The 21278-nt window shown below is 43.2% G+C and overlaps 1 protein-coding gene across 2 annotated transcripts in view; it reads left to right on the top strand.

Annotated features, from left to right (window-relative positions):
- Positions 1-21278, top strand: part of csnk2a1 (casein kinase 2 alpha 1) — a 56238-nt gene that overhangs the window by 21684 nt on the left and 13276 nt on the right. The window contains exons 4-7 of one of the 2 annotated variants that reach the window (XM_033041790.1): positions 6454-6504; positions 10419-10475; positions 15702-15785; positions 20802-20912. In XM_033041790.1, coding sequence (XP_032897681.1) covers positions 6454-6504; positions 10419-10475; positions 15702-15785; positions 20802-20912 — 303 coding nt within the window. Of the gene's footprint in view, positions 1-6453; positions 6505-10415; positions 10476-15701; positions 15786-20801; positions 20913-21278 lie in introns of both variants that reach the window. The other variant, XM_033041789.1, reaches the window with a different exon arrangement.

Below are 21278 nucleotides of genomic sequence, written 5' to 3'. Positions count from 1 at the left end.
CTAACCCCTTATTCTTAAACTGTGGCCCCTGGTTCTGGACGCCCTCAACATCGGGAACATGTATTTCGGCGAGACCAAGCGCAGGCTCGGTGATCGTTTCGCTGAACACCTCTGTTCGGTCCGCTTAAACCTACCTGATCTCCTGGTTGCTCAACACTTGAACTCCCCCTCCCAATACCACACTGATCTTTCTGTCCTGGGCCTCCTCCATTGTCAGAGTGAGGCCCAGCGCATATTGAAGGAACAGCACCTCAAAGGGTGGATGAGCTTCTGTGAGCCAACGGCCATCCACACTTCAGTAGAAGTTGCGATCACTGTCATACATAACATTGTAAGCACACACACCAAAATCCTATACTTCCAGTGGCAGTTGTCCGCAGGAAATGGAGGACGGAGATGTGTGGAGAAACCAGCACCACTGCGTCTAATGTTTTCAATGATGATGAATGAACTCATATTTCGCTTGGGTAGCTTGCACCTCAGCGATATGTACATTGACTTCTCTAACTTCAAGTAGCCCTTGCTTTCCCTCGCTCTCCATCCCCTCCCCCTTCCCAGTTCTCCTACCAATCTTACTGTCTGACTACATCTCCGCCCAATCCCCTGACATCAGTCTGAAGAACGGTCTCGAACAGAAACGTCACGCATTCCTTCTCTCCAGAGATGCTGTTACGCCAGCATTTTGTGTCTACCACTGATCTAAACCAGCATCTGCAGTTCTTTCCTACACATTGTACAGTTATAATATTGCCTGAATTGTAACTACAATTGCAAAAAAGGGAAAGCCCTGCAGATGCAGAAATGCTGGAATAAAAATGCTGGTTGCAATTAGCAAGTTGGAAGAAGCATGACTCAAAAACCCTGCACTTCAAGGGCATGAGCTAACTAGCAGAAATGCAATTCACTGCATATTTTAGAGTTTTCAAAGACCCGTTTGTAACTACGTCTCGTCTTTCCGCTGACTGGTTAGCACTCAACAAAGGTTTTTCACTGTGCCTTGGTACACATGACAATAAACCAAACTAAACTAAACCAATTAATTTACTTCTCCCACTTTCTCCTGCCCTTGGGTGTGGGGAAAACAATCCAGCTATTTAGAGTTTTAGAAAAAAAATAACATTCTGTTTTCCACCCCTTACATGGTAAGACATTCCATGTCCTAATAAATTGTGATATAAAAGCAATCTTCTGCAGTATTTGGTTGCTAAATTTATGCGTCCTGACCGACACACCTTATTTTTGCCAAAATTGTAGCTTTGGATCAGTGGGTCAATTTATTAAGATGAACCAATGAGTCTGGGAAAGTGGTGGATCACTTCCTAAAATGGTAATAGAAGTCCGAAAGAGGGATCATCCACAACTTTTCAAACATCCTTGGATCTGCTAGTTGCACCAGAAGACCATATGTTTGCCCGCTGAATAAATAACATAGTTTGAGTATCTTCTAGTTCGAAGAAAATTCTTCAAATTCATTGAAAAGTACACCATTTTTAAGGGGCTTGACAGGATTTAAATTGCGCTCATATTTCTCCTGTCTGGGTTGGCAAAGTGGCACAGCTTGTAGAGCTACTGCCTCACAGAGCCAGGGGTCCCGGTTCTATCCAGACCTCAGTGCAGTGTGGAGTTTGCACATTTGCCCTGTGACCATGTGGGTTTACCCTGGATGATCCGATTTCCTCCCATATCCCGAAAACCTGCCCGGTTAATTGGCCTCTGTAAAATGTCCCTTAGTGTGCAGGTTGTAGATGTGAAAGTGGGATAAAATCGAACCAGTGTAAATGGGTGATCAACAGTCAACGTGAACTGGCAGTCTGAAGAGGTTGTTTCCATGCTGGATATCTTGCAATCAATTCAATCAATCATGGTCTGAAAGTAAGGGACCAGATAATCAGGTCAACAATAAGAAAGAATTTCTTTGCTCAGATGATAGTGAATCTTTTGATTTCTGTACCCAAGAGGACTGTGGAGGCTCAGTGGCCGGGTATATTCAGGACAGAGATGGATTTAAGTATAAAGGGAGATGGGATTCGGAGATACAGGTGCACAACCTTTTATCCGAAAGCCTTGGGACCAGACACTTTTCGTAATTCAGAATTTGTCGGTCTTCGGAATGGAAATTTTTTAGCGTAGATTTTAATGGCTGGCTCAGTGGTAGAGTGCTCGGCTCATATCCGCAAGGTCGCGAGTTTGCGCCTTGATCCTGGCAGTTACTCGATCGCGAGTTTGAGTCTTCAATGTCGTTTTTTCTTGCAGAATAAATGTTTGTATGAAATACAGTGTAGGAGAAGTGTACTGACTGTGTGGGCAGAACTTTGGAAGTGATTGCCCACCAGTCTAAAAAGCCGCTGTGTCTCCCTGTCCCTGGGATAGCAGGGGGCGATCAAACAGCACAATACCCCCCTCCCCCTCCAACTCCAGAGGAATCCGGTCCCCGATGGGCCGTTACCAAAGATCATAGAGGAGCTCCTCTATGATCTTTGGCCGCTACAGCGACAAGTGGCAGTTCGCCCACAGCCCGAGCTGCGCCCCCTCATCCGCCACCCCAAGAACAAGACGTACCTTGCACACCATCAGCTTCTGCCCCTACGTGTTCCTCTGGAGTTGGAGCGGGGCTGGGCTGGAGTTGCTGTTGGCTGTGGGTCTCTGGGATCTCCATGCTTGCAGTGGGCCTGGGGGTCGGTGGGCGGCGGTGGGAGCTGTGGACCTACGGACCTACCTCCGTGGAGCTAGCCAGCTTCGGAGCGTGGAGAGTTGCGGGGGCGAGCTGCTGCGACCCGACTCCGGTGGATGGTGACACCGGGAGCTCGCGGGTCTCCGGTGGGAGACTGCTTTGCGGGGCACCGGCAGCGGCGACTTCTCCCGCCCGAATTACGGGGTTGAGAGCAAACATCATAGAGGTTGAGAGTGACCTGGAGGGGGGCCTTACAACGCCCGGCGCGGCTGTAAATTGCCGCGGACTTGCTAGCGCCCGCCGGGGGCTCCAACATCAAGACCCGGGGCAGGGCCCTACATCTCCCGGCGTGGCTTTGAGTGGCCGCTCCCCGATGGGCCCCTACGACGCCCCGAGCTGCGCCCCGGCATCCGCAACCCAGGTTCCTCTGTAGTTGGAGTGGGGCTGGGCTGGGCTGCTGTTGGCTGTGGGTCTCTGGGATCTCCGTGCTTGCGGTGGTTGGTGTCCAATTGGTCCTGACACGGTCCTGCGAAATCGCCGACGTGAAGACAGTGCAAAGCCCCCGCGCCGGTGCAATGGGCGGGGAGCTGGAGAGGGGAGGGAAGGGGTCACACACATGGCCGGGAAGCAGAGGGGTGTAGGTGGGGTGATACTGAAGCGAGCGACAATCTGCTGCTGCCTGCCCCGCTGAGTTAAAAAGTTCCCACGCAAGACTCACGAAACACTGTATATCGTGAGTCTACCGTGGGAACTTTTTAATTCAGCGGGCAGGCAGCAGCATATTGTCAATTATTAACCCTCCCGCGCAATATACCCTCATCTTCTCTTTTATGAATGGGGATTTAGTTCCCCTTTCTTCGAGGACCGACCGGAGGTTCCGCTGTCACCTCTGCGGGCCGCCCTCGGTGAACGTTTTCAAGGACCTTTCTTCAAGGACCGAAAAAATGGCCGCTATTCGGAGGTTTTCGTTATTTGGATCTTCGGATAAAAGGTTGTGCACCTGTAGTTTAGAAAAATTATGCTCAGTTGGAAGATCAGTCATGATTTTATTGAATGGTCAGCTTTATGTTCTTTTCTTATGTAAACTCAAGTTCTTTTGGGATTTGTATTGTTTGCATAGTTATTTCACAAAATAACTATTTTAGAAAATCTAAGATAAATCATAGTCACGTTAAATGGTGGTTAGATGTTATTTTCATCGAATGATTTAAGGGGATTGATGAAATGCAAAATAGTCCAATTAGAGAAGGATTAGGAGAATGATAGGAAGTTTTGTCTGATTATGAAGAATAAATTATTAATCTGAAAACTTTTTTGATTTGGCGTACTTAGAATGTTAAATTATTACAATTTTTGTTATTTGGTTTTTGTTGCTTTTCCATTTTGTTTTGCATCTCTTGTTTTCAGCACTAAACAAACTCATCAACTTGGTTGTAATGTTTCTTGTAACAGAATGTATCAATTTCTACACATATCCATCCATCTAATAACTGATGTAGATAATTTATTTATATGGGTAATTCTGCTGCAACATGTATTTCCACAACGCAAATTAGATATGTTACTATTGATGAATTGGGGCCCAATTGGTTACAATGCAATTTTGATCGGGAGCAAAAGAAACTTATGCAGGAAAAAAGCTGTCTTAATAAAACTGTTTCCATGTAACCTCCCTACAATAATCAAACACCATTGTCTCTTAAGAACACATCTGCTACTTTCACTATGGGAGGAAAATTGTGATTGATATGTGATCACTTCTATTAACACCTGAGCAATATTATACTATTGAACATTGTAACATGCAGTCTGATATTTTTTGCATGTAGTAACAAAAACAAATTTATAGTTATTAAAAAAGACCGTTTGAAAATCCTATGGGGGAAAATAAGTTTGTTATTACAAGTCTGAAATTCTAGTCTTTAATCCTTTCCCCTTTAACACAATTGTTTTTACAATGCGATTTGCTATACACTGACATTATAGCAGAACTGCCTGTATTGAATGCTACATTAAGCCTCATTCCACCAATTTAGATTGAATTAAAACTAGTCTTGGTGGTAGAACAACCAGTATTTTAAGGCACTAATCTCATCATCGGCAGTCACTCAAAACATGTATGACTCCTCTCACGGAGGACGCCTATGCGTGACTTTGTTTAACATGGGGAGACTGATGCACAGACAGCCACCTTGACGGATCTGGGTCGGGATCCAATGGCACGGAGTCCAAGAAGACCACTAATCTACCAGTAGACAAAATTGCTGAAGAAACTCAGCGGGTGCAGCAGCATCTATGGAGCGAAGGAAACAGGCGACGTTTTGGACCGAACCCCTTCTTCAGCCCAAAACGTTGCCTATTTCCTTCGCTCCATAGATGCTGCCGCACCCGCTGAGTTTCTCCAGCAATTTTGTCTACCTTCGATTCTCCAGCATCTGCAGTTCCTTCTTGAACACTAATCTACCAGTGTTTGATACCTAAAATAATCACCACCTTTAAGGAACCCAGAATTCGTGGATCATTTATTTCTCTTAACTGCACCAATCCCCACAAAGGAACTTGATCTTCACCTTGTCCCAATGATCTGACTGGTGGTAATGAGCCATGCAGGGAACTGCTTGTATGGTCATAATTTCTCCCTTTTTTGCACGGATGCATTTTCCAATGTGTGTGATTTTTCTGCACGTCCAATACAGGCAAGTTTGCTCACTTGCCCAGTACTGATATATTCTGAAGTTCAAACTGCTTCATTTGCATCTTGTATGGGTGTGGACAAATTGCATTGCATTTTATATAAACAATCTGTTGTATTAATAATGTTTGTAAAATAGGGGTGTCCTGAATGATTGCTTTGTTCCCACTGGGAATCTGTAGCTGCGAGTGTGTGAAGTGCTTTGTGGTTTACAAATGTTCATTTTACTGCAACCACTTATTTAAAGTGCAAAGTGCTGTTTTATTTACAAAAAACTCGTTATTGGCCATTGCTTCAATCAAGTACTCTTTTTACGGTGTTTGTGTACATTAAGGGGTTAATTAATTTCATTTGGAGGTGTTATTTTTCAGTGTCTGTTCAGCTTATATGAAGGGTGTATTTGAAGTGATTTGAAAATCACTGGCTAACTGCATATAGTTTATGTTCTAAACATAATGTTCAATGCAGAGAAAGCCAAGGTACGTTCTCAATATTTATTGGCATTGCCCATCTCATTATTCTAATGGTAAACATTGTCAATAATTTGGACCATCCTGCCAAAAGAAACCAGAATAGATGCAATCTCTTATCAATTGACTGATTATGTGATAACCAAAATCATTTTCTTTTCGAGCTTTTGTTCACCCATCTGCAGTCAAAATCCCCTCAGCTGTATCCACCTATCACTTGCCAGGCTTTGTCACACCCCTACCTCTTTTCCAGCTTTCTCCTCCCTGCCCCCCACCCCACAGCAGTCAGTCTGAAGAAGAATCCCAACCCAAAACGTCGCTTGTCCATATCCACCATAGATTATGCCTGACCTGCTAAGTTGCTCCAGCACTTTCAATGCATATACTCCAGCATCTGCTGTTCCTTGAGAGCGCAAAGCCTGTTCACCATCCACTTTACAAAAGTCATGAACCAAACAAAATATTGGTTAAGTGGCAACTGCACAACATTATCTAAGAGAAAGATGTTTATTTCTCCAGTACCAGTGTACATCAGCTTCAGTATGCACTGTAGCGGGATGAGTGTATAAAAATAAAAAAAGATAAACTATTGATATTTCTCATGCTTTGTTCTTCCTTAGTCACGGACACCTGCTTTGGTTTTTGAACATGTAAACAACACAGATTTCAAGGTAAGATTGGACCTTTTTTAAACCAGCTATCTGCATAGCAATGGTATTCATTTCCCCCTTGCCCCCCACACCCCCAATCTCTATTCTTGTTGCAGCAAAGTGCAAACCTTGCTTGATATTCATCCATCATTCATCCATCAGCATTATCTATTAGAGGCGGCACAGTGGCACAACGGTTATTGCTGCCTTTCAGCACGTGGGGCCCGGGTTCGATCCTGACTATGTGTGCTGTCTGTACATTCTCCCCATGACCTGCATGGGTTTTCTCCGGGTCCACCGGTTTCCTTCCACACTCCAAAGACTTGCCAGTTTCTAGGTTAATTGGCTTGGTAAAATTGTAAATTGTCGCTAGTGTGTGTAGGATAGTGTGTTGGTGTGCGGGGCACGCTGATCGGCATGGATTCAGTGGGCCTGTTTCTGCACTATCTCTAAACTAAAAAATCGCCCACATACAGTGGCTGTGGATTTGTTGCAGTATTTTCATTTCACTTGGTACATGGGCATCAGCTTTCTTTCAATGGTGGCATATATCCAAGATTGCAATAGGTAGTTCTCTGAAAATCTTATTTCTGTGCCCACTATTTAATCCATGCAACCTTCTCCAATGTCCACTGGTTCTCTATTTTATTTCTCCACGTGATTTGGCACATTAAACAGACAATACCTCCCGGCCTCTTATTTTAAAATTCATCTTAACACATCTTTTAATTCCATATTTCATCCCAAAAATCTGCTGACTGCTTGTTATCAAAGCTCATGATGTTCAAGCAGCACAATACATTTTCTGTTCATGTCTTTTAAAAAGGATATTTATAAAAGGGAACTTGTGTTTACAACCTACAAAGATCTTCCCTTTAACAACAAATATCCGTTTACTAATTATGAAGATTGTGCTTTAAAAAGCTATATTTTTAACAGGAAAAAAATTCCCTGGTCTTGAAGGCAGTTCTTCTTGAATCACCCCATAATGTGCACAAATTGTACTTTATGCTGAAAGGGAAAAGGAGCTCCATTTTGGAACTAAGTCTTGCCTCTAAATCTTTCACATAATGGTGTAACCTGCATTTTTAAATGTTCTCAATCTCATTTATGTGGCCAATATTTGCATCATCTGCATACTTTACCATGCCCTCCATGTTTAAACCCCAAGCCTTCAGAGTACACTGTGGAACCCTACTAACATACGCCCAGTCACAAAAGCACCTGTCAGCTGTTCCCCATTGCTTTCTGCTGCCGAGCCTATTTTGGATCCAACGTGTAACTTTCTTCTGCATCCCATAAGTATTTACAATTTTGACTCTGAGTCTCGTCAAAAGCATAACTAAGATCCATTAGATATCATAAAACATACTCCCCTTATTGATCCTCCTTGTCACCTCCTCAAAATAAAATTCAATTGTTAGTCAGGCATGATCTTCCCATAATAAATACTGACAGCCCATGATAAATGTGTGCCCTTTTATGGTTTAACCACCTCTCAAAATGGATTCTGATAATTTGCCTGCCACCAGAGTTAAATTTACCGTAATGACTCAGTTTATTCCTTATATTTTAAGTTATGGTGTAACTGTTGACATGATTTTGGTGAGTTGTGGAATTGGAAAAAGAGAAGCTGGGCTGGTGACTTAATCTAATGAAGATGTGGCAGGGCACCTCTATTTTGTGACTTGTGGAAATCTAGGATGATTCCCATGTCCCGGGCACTGATGTGCAGAAAGTATTGTCAGACGGGTTCTGGAATTTGAGCTTTAGTTGATGTCTCAGTTATCCATTTGGGAGGCTTTGTTTAGTGTAGTTAAGATATACAGCGTGGAAACAGGCCCTTTAGCTTGAACCTGTGTCTCCGATGCAGCGGCTTTGACGGCTGCACAACTGTGCTGCTCCTTTTGTGGAACACATGGTTCCTGAGGTCATTGCCCCATAGCACGAGAGTGCGGATGGAGGGCTGGATACGTGTCTGAGTGAGAGAGCAGGCAGGTACTTCAGGATATCCCTGTGGGCATTTAGGTCAGAATTCGATTCTGAATCTGATGGAGGAGGGAATGGAGAAAGAGGATTTATCTGGGAGTTAAGATGGTATGGCAGCTGTATAGAAAGGAGAGATGATAAGGACTGAGCCAGCAATAATTATATGGAGAATGGGGGCAGGGAAGGATAAATTTCTGGTTGGGGGAGCAAAGACCTGTTCTGTGGTTACAGATATAATTCCGCGATGGCATGTTGTTTCCCTGCTGCCAGCAGCAAGATATGATTGACAAGTTGCTGGCATTCTTGAAGAGCGGTTGAAGAGACAGGAACACAAGACTGTGGATGCTGTGATTTGGATCAAAGGACAAATGGCTGATAGAACTCGGTGGGTCAGGATGCACCAGTGGAGGCTGAGGGGTGGTCGATGTTTCAAGTTGAGACCCTGCATCGGGGTTTTGACCTGAAACGTTGATCATCTCTCTTCCTCCACAGCTGCTGCCTGTCTACTGAGCTCCTCCAATAGTTTAAGGTAGACAAAAATGCTGGAGAAACTCAGTGAGGCAGCATCTATGGAGCGAAGGAATAGGTGACGCTTCGGGTCGAGACCACTTCTTCAGACTGAAGTGGAGGTGGGGGGAACGGGAAGAAGAAAGGAAGAAGCGGAGACAGTAGGCTATGTGGGAGAGCTGGGAATGGGAGGGGAAGGGGGGAGAAAGCAAGGACTACCTGAAATTGGAGAAGTCAATGTTCTGGGGTGTAAACTGCTCAAGCGAAATATGAGGTGCTGCTCCTCCAATTTGCGGTGGGACTCACTCTGGCCATGGAGGAGGCCCAGGACGGAAAGGTCGGATTCGGAATGGGAGGGGGAGTTGAAGTGCTGGGCCACTGGGAGATCAGGTTGGTTAGTGCGACCCGAGCGGAGGTGTTGGGCGAAGCGATCGCCAAGCCTACGCTTGGTCTCACCGCTGTAGATCAGCTGACACCTAGAGCAGCGGATGCAACAGATGAGGTTGGAGGAGGTGCAGGTGAACCTCTGCCTCACCTCCTTCCTCCAATAGTTTGTTCGGTTTTGTTTTGCTGAAGAGCCAGAGGTTGGGGTCTAAGTTGAACTAACAACATTGGGAGGAAACATTTTCCTAATTAAAGGTATCTTTTTAAGGTTATAAGTGATAGGCGTGATAGGCAATTTGGCCCATCAAGTCTACTCCACCTCAATCATGACTGATCTATCTCTTCCTCCTAACCCCATTCTCCTGCCTTCTCCCCATAACCTCTGACCACAGGGGGCAAACTCGAGCCGCCAATTGGAGCAGATGCCCCAATGAGGTTGAGATCAGTCGCGTCATCCGGCCTCAGTGCCCCTGGGGGTGGGGGGGGGGGGGCTCAAGTGCGATCACGTAATTTGTCCGGATTAAAGGATGCGCCAGACCACCAGTTGCTCGAAAATCGGTGGTGGACCTGAACTTATAAACCCCCTTTCTGCTTAAAAATGCAGATCGTCTAATCTGTTTTATTGCTTATTGCTAATACTATTATTATGGTCTGGAAGAAATTAGAATGGATCACAAGTTTCATCATGCGATGACTGACCTGCTTTGTTCCTTCCTAATGTAATGATCATTGAGCTTCTATCTAATTAATTGTAGCATTCTGAGAAGTTTGCTAATGTATATTTAAATTCTTGGTTTCATTACTGAGATTGTTAACTCGAAGCCTCAATGCGATTGTCCATCCACCCTCTCATCGTACTATTAATACCTTTACAAAGGTTCAATTTCTAATGATGTGCTCTGCTCCATTTTGCAATTGCTATCCATGTGTATGGAGTGGTAATACGTTTTGTCATTGATCTGTGTTTAAGGTTTGTTGCATCTTGATCTTGCAGTAAAACATTGCTGACTCAATTGGAAAATATTAACCTTTTCTGAATGTATTCCCTACAGCAGCTGTACCAGACCTTAACAGATTATGATATAAGGTTCTACATGTATGAGATTTTGAAGGTATGTTGGAAAAATATTTAAAGTGTTTATTAAAAGGATAATAACTGATATGGAGCAAAAACTAGAATACTTGCACAGCATAATCCAGTGATTCCTAATGGTCAATCCTCCAGAATAACTAATTTCCTTGATGGTTTACACTGAGCTGACTACAATTTTAAGGAGGTCATTTGTGTCAGTTGTGGATTCAAACTCGAGAGGCTTTCTCAACAGAATTTTTGATTGTAATGTCATTACTGCTGTGGAATCTATAATTGACTGCCAGGCCAAATTGTAGTGCGTGGGCCTTAGATTTACTGCTGATTTTGATGAAGATGATGTAGTGAGATCACCTTTACAAGGTATAGGGACACATTGAGTAGGGATGATTACATTGATTCACAGATTAATTAGTCAGCTGAACAGCAGCCGTATTTTTAACTAGTGGGTTCTTCAAGAATATATTTTGCAGGTTCAGGTGGCAGGTATTAACCACTCATATTTCTTTGTGAGCAATCAATAGTCTAAAATCATGATTAAATTAGTGACATGATCCATCCTGCAAGTCATAGAGGACCCATGCTCTTTCTTGACACAAAATGCTGGAGTAACTCAACAGGTCAGGCAGCATCTCTGGAGAAAAGCAAAAGGTGACGTTTTGGGTCGGAACCCTTTCTCAGCCCTGAAGAATCGAGAAGAGTGAATGAAGACCAGAGTCTGAAGACGGGTTCCAACCCAAAACGTTGTAAATTCTTTTTCTCGAGAAATGCTGCCTGACCCTCTGAGTTACTCCAGAATTTTGCGCATATCTTCGGTATAAAACAGCATTTGTGGTTCTTTCCTACACCATGCTCTTCCCTTATTTGGGAGGTATGGTTAGAATATCCAAGTGAGTAATTGCAGTGGATTTTGTGTGTGGAGGGGGCAGGGGGGAAACAATCAAATGGCACTCTTCCACCATCATTTTGAAATGGGGTTAGTCCACCAACTTCATTACTGTATCAATTGCTGGAGAATTTAATAGTCATACAGCATAGAAATTGGTTCTTCATCCCAACTTTCCCATGTTGACAATGATGCCCCCTCAACACTGGCCCATATCTCTCTAAATCTTTCCTATCTTTGTACCTTTTCAAATGCCATCATAGTACCTGCATCAACTACCTCCTCTGGCAGCTAATTCCGTATTCCAACCATCCTTGTGCTCTACCGAACCAGGGTTCTCTATTCTGCATTCCTGCTTTTGCTCAATACCAGCATGTCAATATTCTAAGCACTTAAGATGATGTCACTGTACATCACAGTCAACAAGAATTGCACCAAGTGCATTTAGTTTGGTAAGCAGTGCTTGTTTTCCACAAAGGGTATTTTTGGTGAATGGGGAATCAGCCAGTTATCTATAAATGCCACTGGCACTCACACTTTAATGTGCTCTGATGGTGACCAAGGCTATTGATGAAACTGGACTGCTGTATTTCAGTCTCTTTTAATGATATGGAAATGGAGTACCAAGTAACTGGAATTGGGAGTAGCCCGCTCAGTTCCTCAAACGATTTAATTAAGATTGAACAGATTGTAGGTAATTTGTTCCATAATTCCATTTGTAGACACCAGAGACTGCAGATGCTGGAACCTTGAGTAGAAAACTAGTTGTTGGAGAAACTCAGCAGGTCGGACAGCATTTGTGGATGCAAATGGAACAGATGACGTTTCATGTACTGACCCGAAACATTGTCTGTCTATTCCCTCCACAGGACTGCCTGACCCACTGAGTTGCTCCAACAATTTGTTTTCTCCTCAATTCCATTTACTTGACATAGGTCCACAATCCCTTGATATCCCTCTACATCAAGAAACTTATTTCAGAGCTTAGATAATCCCAACGTTTAGAGCGTGGTGAAGAGAGTTTGATTTCATCTTCCCTTAATATGGAAAAGGTGCTTTTAATTTTTATTTCTGAGTGGCCAGCTGCTAATTTTAAGATTGTCACCTTTTTCTTAATAACCACCTGGAGGAAACAGTTTATCTCTCTTAGTGGGCCCCTGCAGCATTTTAGTCAGACCACCTTCTTCTTGGCAAGTATTTAACATGTCCGCATAAGTAAATTCCCTGAGTATTAGCTTGATATTTCAACCATTGCAACAAAACGCTCACGAATAGAGCATGAAGGTGAGACCAAGTTAATGCCAACCTCCTGAATGTTGATTAATTTGGACTCCAATATCGGCAGGTTGCCTCCCAAAAGGTGAGAAAGATCCTACACGATAGACCTTTTGAACGGGAGTGGCCGTTTTGACATCTTATTCCAATTCTGCCATTCAAAAAATGTATGGCGTTATTATATGTAGGAAGGAACTGCAGATGCTGGTTTATACTGAAGCTGGATGCAAAATGTTGTAACTCAGAGGGCCAGGCAGCATCTCTGGAGAAAAGGAATAGGTGACGTGTCGGGTCGGAGTCCTTCTTCAGAAGAAGAATAAGGGAACAATAAAGATGAAGGGTTCCAACCCGAAACATCACCTATTCTTTTTCTCTAGAGATGCTGCCTGACACGTTGAGTAACTCCATCATTTTGTGCCTATCGCTTTATTATAGTTTTGCTCCATACCCCTGATCTATAGATTACAAGAATCCAACAAGCATTTATTTTATTTTTTTGGCCCATATTCTCACTTGAAAGATTTTTTATATTTTTTGGTAAATGGTTGTCTGCAGTTCCCCTACCTTTTTTTCTTTCGTGGAGTGCATTAGTTACATAGTGCACTTTGATATAAATGATCCATCAATTCTACAAGTCAAGTGTACACTGTAATGCTTATGCAGAAAAGCACTGTTTTTGTGATTCTATTCTGCAGTGTGACCACAGGCCCCTGTAGTTTTGGTGCAGTCTTGCTTCCCTGAGACTAAATGTTTAATGCAGCTGTTGGTTAGATTTTTATATTTTGGGGCTGTGAAATGTAATTGAATGGAGGCTGCCTGTCTGCATTTCATCTTTACACAGTCCACAGGCCAGTTGTCCTGTTTAGTTTTATTTGTCATGTCTGCAGGACGCCTGCTGCTTTTTAGCTTCATAGTTTTTCATTTTTACATAATATTCTATAAAGCAGACCAAGCATGGAATTTGTTTCCTATTCTTTACAGTTGGTCTTCACAAGTCACGAGCCATTGTTATAATGTTGATTTAGAATAGGTTATGTAAGATTGGCCATTCTGTAAACACATTAAATTGACATTAGTATTCTAACTGCTGAAAGATGCTCTTATCTATCAATCCAAATCAATTTCATGTTCTCTCCCCCTTCGTGATCAACACTTGTCCTTGGAAAGTTATCACTCGCTGATGAATTACAAAGGGGGCCAAAGTGGTTGTTTATTTAAAAAAATTATGGACATGCACAATACTATTGATGCAAGTATTAACTTTAGAATTGTTAATTTGGTCCAGTATGGAGAAAAAAAAAGGTCCTTTAATACAAATTAATACAGACTAATTCATATTGTTCCATAGACATTGTGCATTTGGTATTCAGAACAACCTTTGCAGGGAAGCCCAGATTGACAATCTGAATAACTTCCGCAATGTAGTCAAGCATACGCCGAAGTCCATGCCATTGTAACTCCATAGAGTCATACAGAATGGAAACAGGCCCTATAGCCCAACATATCCGTGCCAACCAAGGTGCCCAATCCAAGCTAGTCTTTTGCCTGCAGCTGGCCCATATCCTTCTAAACCTTTCTTATCCATATTCTAACAGTTTCTAATGAAAGGTCTTCAACCTAAAGATATCTCATGGAGTCCAGCTACAGGCCACCACTTCAGTTGCACTGAGATTATAGAGTGGCAAATCTACACCCAGATCTGTTGCCTGATCATTGACTCCATCCCATGATCTGGTTTGGCTTGCACCACTAATAGAAATGGTGTATACATTATGCTGATGTAATTGAACGAAAAAAAGTCAATTTATAAAAGAGCTTCCATGACCTTGATGTGCCAAAGGCAAGGACGTTTTTTGATGTAGAATGTGGAGTGATGGAATTTTATGCTGTAAGATTCAACAAACTGGAAAACATGTCAGGCAGCTTCTGTAGAAAGAGGAACCAATGTTTTAGGTTGTAGACCTTTCATTAGATACTGTCAGTACATGGCTAGGAAAGGAATTGGGCCAGACGCAGGCAAATGGGACTAGCTTGGATGCAAAGGGCTTATTCCGTGTTGTAGGATGCTATGGAGTTTTTATATTTCCATACACACACAACTTTGCTGCCAGTTTTAATATGTTGGCCAAAATCCCAGATAAATCTCCCTCGCTATTCGAAAGATTGCATGCCAAAACTCACCAGCCGCCTGAGAATATGTTTATCATATTAAAAGATGCATGATCCACTATGCAGCATCACTCTCCTTATCATGTTACGCTACAAGAAGATACAGATCCAAAGCCTTGACACATTCATGTTTGCTGCTCATTACAGCTGTAAGTTAAATTATTAATTTGGTGTTAGAAAACTGAAAATAATATTTAAAGTGAATTACAGATGGGCATTAATTGTTCAAAGCAGGGACCCAGCTCTAATTGCACCTTTCTTTGCAATGTTCAAGAATAATTATCTGCGAAAATATTTTTTTCAATGTCCATTTGAAGTGCTCTTTGCTCACTGCTAGGAGCTTATTTGTTGGAATGTTACTCTGTTATAAATGGACAACTTACCTGGGATGATTTGCAATTATTTTTTTAACTTTACACACAGAAACTCAAACCTTCATTCAAGGTAATGCCTTTAATGAGATTATCATCATCTCAGTGCATTACGTTACTTTGCCGCCAAATCCCTATAACAATGCCGCCTCTTTTCTCCGTCTCAGTTGTCTTTTGATAAAGTGGATACTTTGCCAATTAGAACAGTGTGGGTGTAAACATGTCGTTTTTGCTAATAATTGTGCCTATAATATGATTAATTAGAAGATGTTTATCAAACCCTTTTGCACTGGTCTCAATTTTCTGGCCAAAATAAATTTGTGCGTGGTAAGGAAACCGTAAGACATTCACTTGGTGACTTTTCTGTCATCATTTTCCAAATGACACACAGGCTAAGACATTTTCTGGTGAAATTGTATGGGAGAATCCACCCAAATTGGGTGAAGATGGATAATGCTTCTAACATAACAAACAAAATCAGTTCCTGATGGTGTGAAATCCTAATAGGATTCTTGTATTTCATCTGAGAATACACCTATGTTTACAGGCCCTGGATTATTGCCATAGTATGGGAATCATGCACAGAGATGTTAAACCACACAACGTTATGATCGACCATGAGCACAGAAAGGTAAGGTGAAATAACCCACTACTTTAGTACAGGGAATGTGCGCCATTTTCCCTTTGAAATATTTAACAGCTACAATTAAACTCGTATAGGTAATGCGTTTTCTGATTTCTGCAAATCAAAGAGAATTAACCAAAGGCAGTGTTTTCATGTTTCATTTTTTAGTGTCGCAGCTGATATATAGCAGCTTTCAAAGCTTGTATTGATTGGAATTACCGTATTTCCCGGCAATGAAGACGCTATTTTTTACCCTAAAATAAGGCTCGAACATTTACCTGCGTCTTGGAGACCGAAGTTTAGGCCGAGCAATGCCATTCTCGTAGCGACTGCTCCGCGGAACCTGCCACGCCTTCGAACCTGGAACTGTGTGAAGTGGGAAGCAGCTGTAAAAGGATAGCGGGGGGGAGTTCCTTTCCACAGCATGTGGGGAGTCTGGCCTGGGTCAGCACGGCCTGGGTTGTACAAAGTAGTAAACTTGGCTGGGCTGCCAGGGGTAAAGTTGCTGGGAGGGCAGGAGCGTTGAGAAGGAGGGGGTCGGGGATCATGCCTGCAACTCATTCACCACTGATGCCGGGACAGGACAGTGCAACCGGCCGCCACCAGCGCCTTCTGTAGACCCGCTCGCCCGCCAGCCACGGTTTGCTTCGGCACAGACGCAACCGGTGGAGGTGGTGGTTGGTGGGTAGCTACTGGGCGAATGGCTGGCTTCTCCGTCCCGGGCTCTCTCTCTCTCTCTCCCCCCGTTATGTGATCTTCCTGTGCCAGGAAGTTCCCGTCCCTCAGACCTGAACCACACAGTGCATTGTGGGGACAGGCGAAGATGGAGGCTCCCCAGTCCCCATTGCCTCCTTGAAGGAGTTGCACATCTTCCTTTCTACTGACTAAACCAAACCCTTGATCCTGTCCCGCCAGCCGTTTTTCAAAATATAGCAACTCAAAATAGGGGTGCGTCTTCGACGCAGGTGCGTCTTCATTGCTGGGAAATACGGTAGTTATTTTAGAACAAGTATTGATTGTAATTGCCTCATGCATTGTTTTTTCTTCAACTGTGATTCTAGTTATGGTAGTCTGAAATGTTGTATTGCTGTGTTATTTATTTGACTGATTTGTAAGTAATGATGTTTCAGATCTGGGTTATATCATTCAGAGTAAAACTGGTAAAAAGTGCATCTTTCTGTCCAACTTGTGCATGAGGTTATATGTAATCAGTGAAGAAAACTATTATTTTTAGCAGTTTGCTTTTTGCTTCAGTTTCCAACAATGGTAGTCTTTGGTGTGTTTTCTTGGGCATAAAAGACTAGTAATGCTGGAAACCAGAGCAAAAAGCAAACTACTGGAGGAACTCAACAGGTCCAGAGGAAGGGTCTCAAACGGAAACACCGACCATCCATTTCTCTCTACAAGTGCTGCCTGGCATGCTGAGTTTCTACAGCAGTCTGGTTTTTGCTTGTGTTTTTAGTTAGTGAAAGGGTTGGGAATTGGGCTACATTTAAATTTATTCAAATAAACCAGCCAAGACAAAAAAAAATTAAGTTATACATACGGAAGGGTAAATGATTGCCTTTGATTTGTTATGTTTGGATGTTTTTCATTATTTTGGGATCAAAAATAATTCTGTGAAGACAGAGGGTTTCTTCACTGTCTTGTAATTCCTTTGTAAGGCTTAAGAGAGTCCATTGAATCAACTTAGACAAAATGTAAATTCAAATATTTGTAATTTAGAAGTAAAATGCTATTAAGTAAAATGCTATTACCTACATACAGTTAGATCATGAAATTTCTACCAGGGCTGTGTTTTAGTCATGCAAGGATGTTCCCGCTGCTGGCAGGAAATTTTATTGGCCATCTAGAGAAGATGATTATGATGGTGAACTGCACTTCAAACTGCTGCATTGCAGATAAACCTCAGTAATGTTGTTCCTTGTGAGGTTTTACGGTTTTGGCCTGGGAATGATCAGTAGAGCTATCAATTAGGAATGGTGTGTGACTTGAAGATGGCAGAGCGCCCTTGCCTTGTTGCTCTTTCTTTGGCAAGGGATGGAACTTATGGGTTTTTAAGGTATTGTTGGAAGCTTTAGTGAATTACTGCCAATCTGTTGTTCTGTGATTATGATTAAGGGAATGAATACTTAAGCTGGAGGATGGGCTATTGATCAAGCAAGCTGTTTAGACCTGGGTGGTGTCAAGCTTTTTGAGTGTTGATTGAAGTTGCATTCAGCCAAACATGAGGAAAGTGTTGACCAAAGATAGACAAAAAATGCCGGAGTAACTCAGCAGAACTCTTCAGAAGAACGGTCCAAACCCAAAACGTGACCTATGCATTTTCTGCAGAGATGCTGCCTGACCCGTTGAGTTACTCCAGCATTATGTGTCAAGGTATAAACCAGCATCTGCAGGTCCTTTAGTTTCATGAGGAAAGTATTGTTGATTTTGGAGCTCATGGATGGTGAAAAGCTCTTTGAAGTCAGATGGCAGTCACTCACTGCAGGATACCCACTCCCTAATCTACTTGTTTAGTCACAAGATTTATTTGGCCAATTTAGTTAAAATTATGGCTAGCGAATGTTGACAGAATGCACTTTTGTTCCATCCCTCATCAAAGGGAGTTGGTTATTTCTCTTTTTATTGAAGATTGTAGTTATCTGCCACGTGTGCTGCAGATGTTTCCCACCATTTGGTCCAGTATTAAATGTTATCTAAGTATTTGCAAATGGATTTAAACTTTGTGATGAAATGAAAGCAATTGAAGGTGAAGTTTAGCTTACCGTCTTGAGGAACTCTAGAGAGAATGTCCTGGGGCAAGATGATGGCTACCAACCAAAACAGCTGCTACCTTTATACCAGCCACATTCTGGGCCGTAGAGAGTTTTGTCCTGATTAACATAGTTTTCAATTTTTCTAGTGCTAGTTGATGCTGCAGTCAGTCAAATGCTGTCTTGACTGACTGTGTCCTTGTTTCACCCTTGGAATTGAATATATTGATTGAGGCCTCAATGAGGTCTGGACCCGTGTAGTTCAAGTTGGACTGGACTGATGCTGTTGAGCAAGTTATTGATAAATAAATGCACTTGCTAGCGCTTACTGATGGTTGAGAGTAGATTGATTAGGGCTGGATGTGTAGGAGGAACCACAGAGGGGGAGAGTCTGAAGAAGGGTATAGACCTGAAACGTCACCCATTACTTCTCTCCAGAGATGCTGCCTGTCCCGCTGAGTTACTCCAGCATTTTGTGTCTACCTTTGATTAGGGCTGGAGTTGGTTGGGTTAGGTTTCTCCTGCTTTCATTATAAGCGAGTTCGGTATTCCGAAAAAATGCAAGGAATCATGGGATTTGTCAAAGGTCAAACGTATAAATAAAAATCGAACGAAGCGCTGTAATTTCAGTGAGTATAGTTTGGGTCCGATTTCTTTGGTCTTTTTTCAAGTTTGTATTTGTCGGGGGCAGATAGAGGAGGCAGATACGAGTTGGGAGGCGGGCTGGGGCCGGCGGCTGCCCATCTTCATCACGATCTCGGTGTCGGACTGAGGTGGAGATGGAGAAGAGAAGTGAATCAGGATGTTGCCTCTCCCAAGCTGTGGCTGGGTGCCGTCTCCCATAGGGTGTCATCCTCCCCTCCGGGTTTGTGGGTGCTGTTGTACTCTAGTGTGAAAGATGAGGGGGCAAGGGGCGGTGGCATCTTTCCCATTGAGAGAATGTAAGTTCTCAACAGCCACTGGAAAAGCGAGAGGCGCAGCCGATGGTCGCTGGGGAACGGCTCCCCCGGGAGCCAGAGCAGAGCCAGCGCCTTCCCCCGCGCTGGCAGCTAGTCCGGGGCCGCCCCCAGACAGGGACAGGACTCCCGGGAGGGAACGGGGACGGTCCAGCAGCAACAACGCCCGCAGTGACGGGGGGCCTGGCTCGACCCCGCCAGTCCAGGGCAGCCGGCCAACCAGGCTGGAAAGGCAGAACCGAGCTGGAGCCAGCGGTGCCACCCGGACAGTGACAGAACACCGGGGAGAGGACGGGGACGGCCCAGCAGCAACTCAACAGCACCCGCAGCAAAGGAGAGCCAGGCCAGACCCCGACCACGGAGAAAACGCTAGCCTGCACACAAGCAGCACCACCGTTGCCTAGACTATTTATCGCTAGTGACCTATGACGTGGGCACGCGCAGTCGGAATACCGAACTCGCTTATTGTGGTAACATATCTCAACACTGCTCAGTGGACTCTGTTCTATGTGCTGTAACACCTTGAATTAAAGGTGAAGCTATTTCTGGAGTGCATGTCTTCAGAATATCCTGTATGATTTTGAGGTCTATAACCTCTTATGTATCTGATGCAGTCAACCATTTCTTTGTCGCTTCTTGTGGAGTGAATTGATTGAAGACACATCTGTGAAGGGAAAGCTATCAGTAGAGGAAGACAGATTAACTGCTTAAAACTTGTGGCTAAAAATTGTTGCAAATGGTTCAACGTTGTCTTCAGCACCAATATGTCTGCTTCATATTGCGTTGGCTGTTTGCAAGCATATTGAACTGTGTTGTACTTTTGCCTTGCTAAGGTCTGTGGAGACATATCTAGCACCTTACCCTCATCAACCCTTCTATTAAAGCGATAGGTATAACTAATTCAACCACCAACGAGTGGGTGTATAAATGCTACACCTCTGTTCTAGTGGGTGAATGGTTATAATTGATATCAAAATGCTGTAAATTTAATAAATGCAGTCAGGCCGGTTCCTGATAACGGTGGTGAACAAATACTTGATGCACATTGTCAGTATTTTTATATAGGTGTTAGCTTTGAGTTATTGCTGGTAAAGGATTCAGTGGGGATGTCATTAGTCTTGGCACTGGCGGAATGTCTCCGCAATGTGTGGAAATTATGAGGTTTAGATAAGGGTTTTGAGGTTTCAAAAGAGGCTGTTAGTTTGTTAATCTTCCATTCCTCAGTTCTAATTAGTTCAATCACTTGCTCTGACCTAATTAAATGAAAATTACATCTATGCCAATCTGTGGCCTGTTTTATCTTTGACTAGTTGCGGCTGATAGATTGGGGGCTGGCAGAATTCTACCATCCTGGCCAGGAATACAATGTTCGAGTGGCTTCCAGGTACTTCAAGGGACCCGAACTACTTGTAGATTATCAGGTGAGGACAAGAAACATTTTTTTTTTTAAACGTCTGCACTGAATTAATTTGCTCTGGCATTTTTTCCTGATTGTACCCACCTTATTTGGTTAGTTTTACCAGTTCAGTACACAGGTCAAGTACTTTGGTAGGTATGAAGTAAATCGAAATCCTCAAATCAGCTATGGAGACAGAAACCAGAACAAGGTTTCGGGTCAGTGTCTTGACATCAGAACACAACAACTGCTGACCTACAGGGTACTTCCAGCAATCCTGTCTCCTCTTTGCCAGATGTCCAACATCTGTTTTATTTGGTTTAAGGCTTTATTTAAATTGGCAACGATTTTAATATGCAGAAGTGTGCAGAAAGGAACTGTAGATGCTGGT

This window comes from Amblyraja radiata, chromosome 23 (assembly GCF_010909765.2).
Source record: "Amblyraja radiata isolate CabotCenter1 chromosome 23, sAmbRad1.1.pri, whole genome shotgun sequence".
Classification (NCBI taxonomy): domain Eukaryota; kingdom Metazoa; phylum Chordata; class Chondrichthyes; order Rajiformes; family Rajidae; genus Amblyraja; species Amblyraja radiata.
The sequence above is the reverse complement of the archived record's forward strand: the minus strand, read 5'-3'. Positions and strand labels throughout refer to the sequence as shown.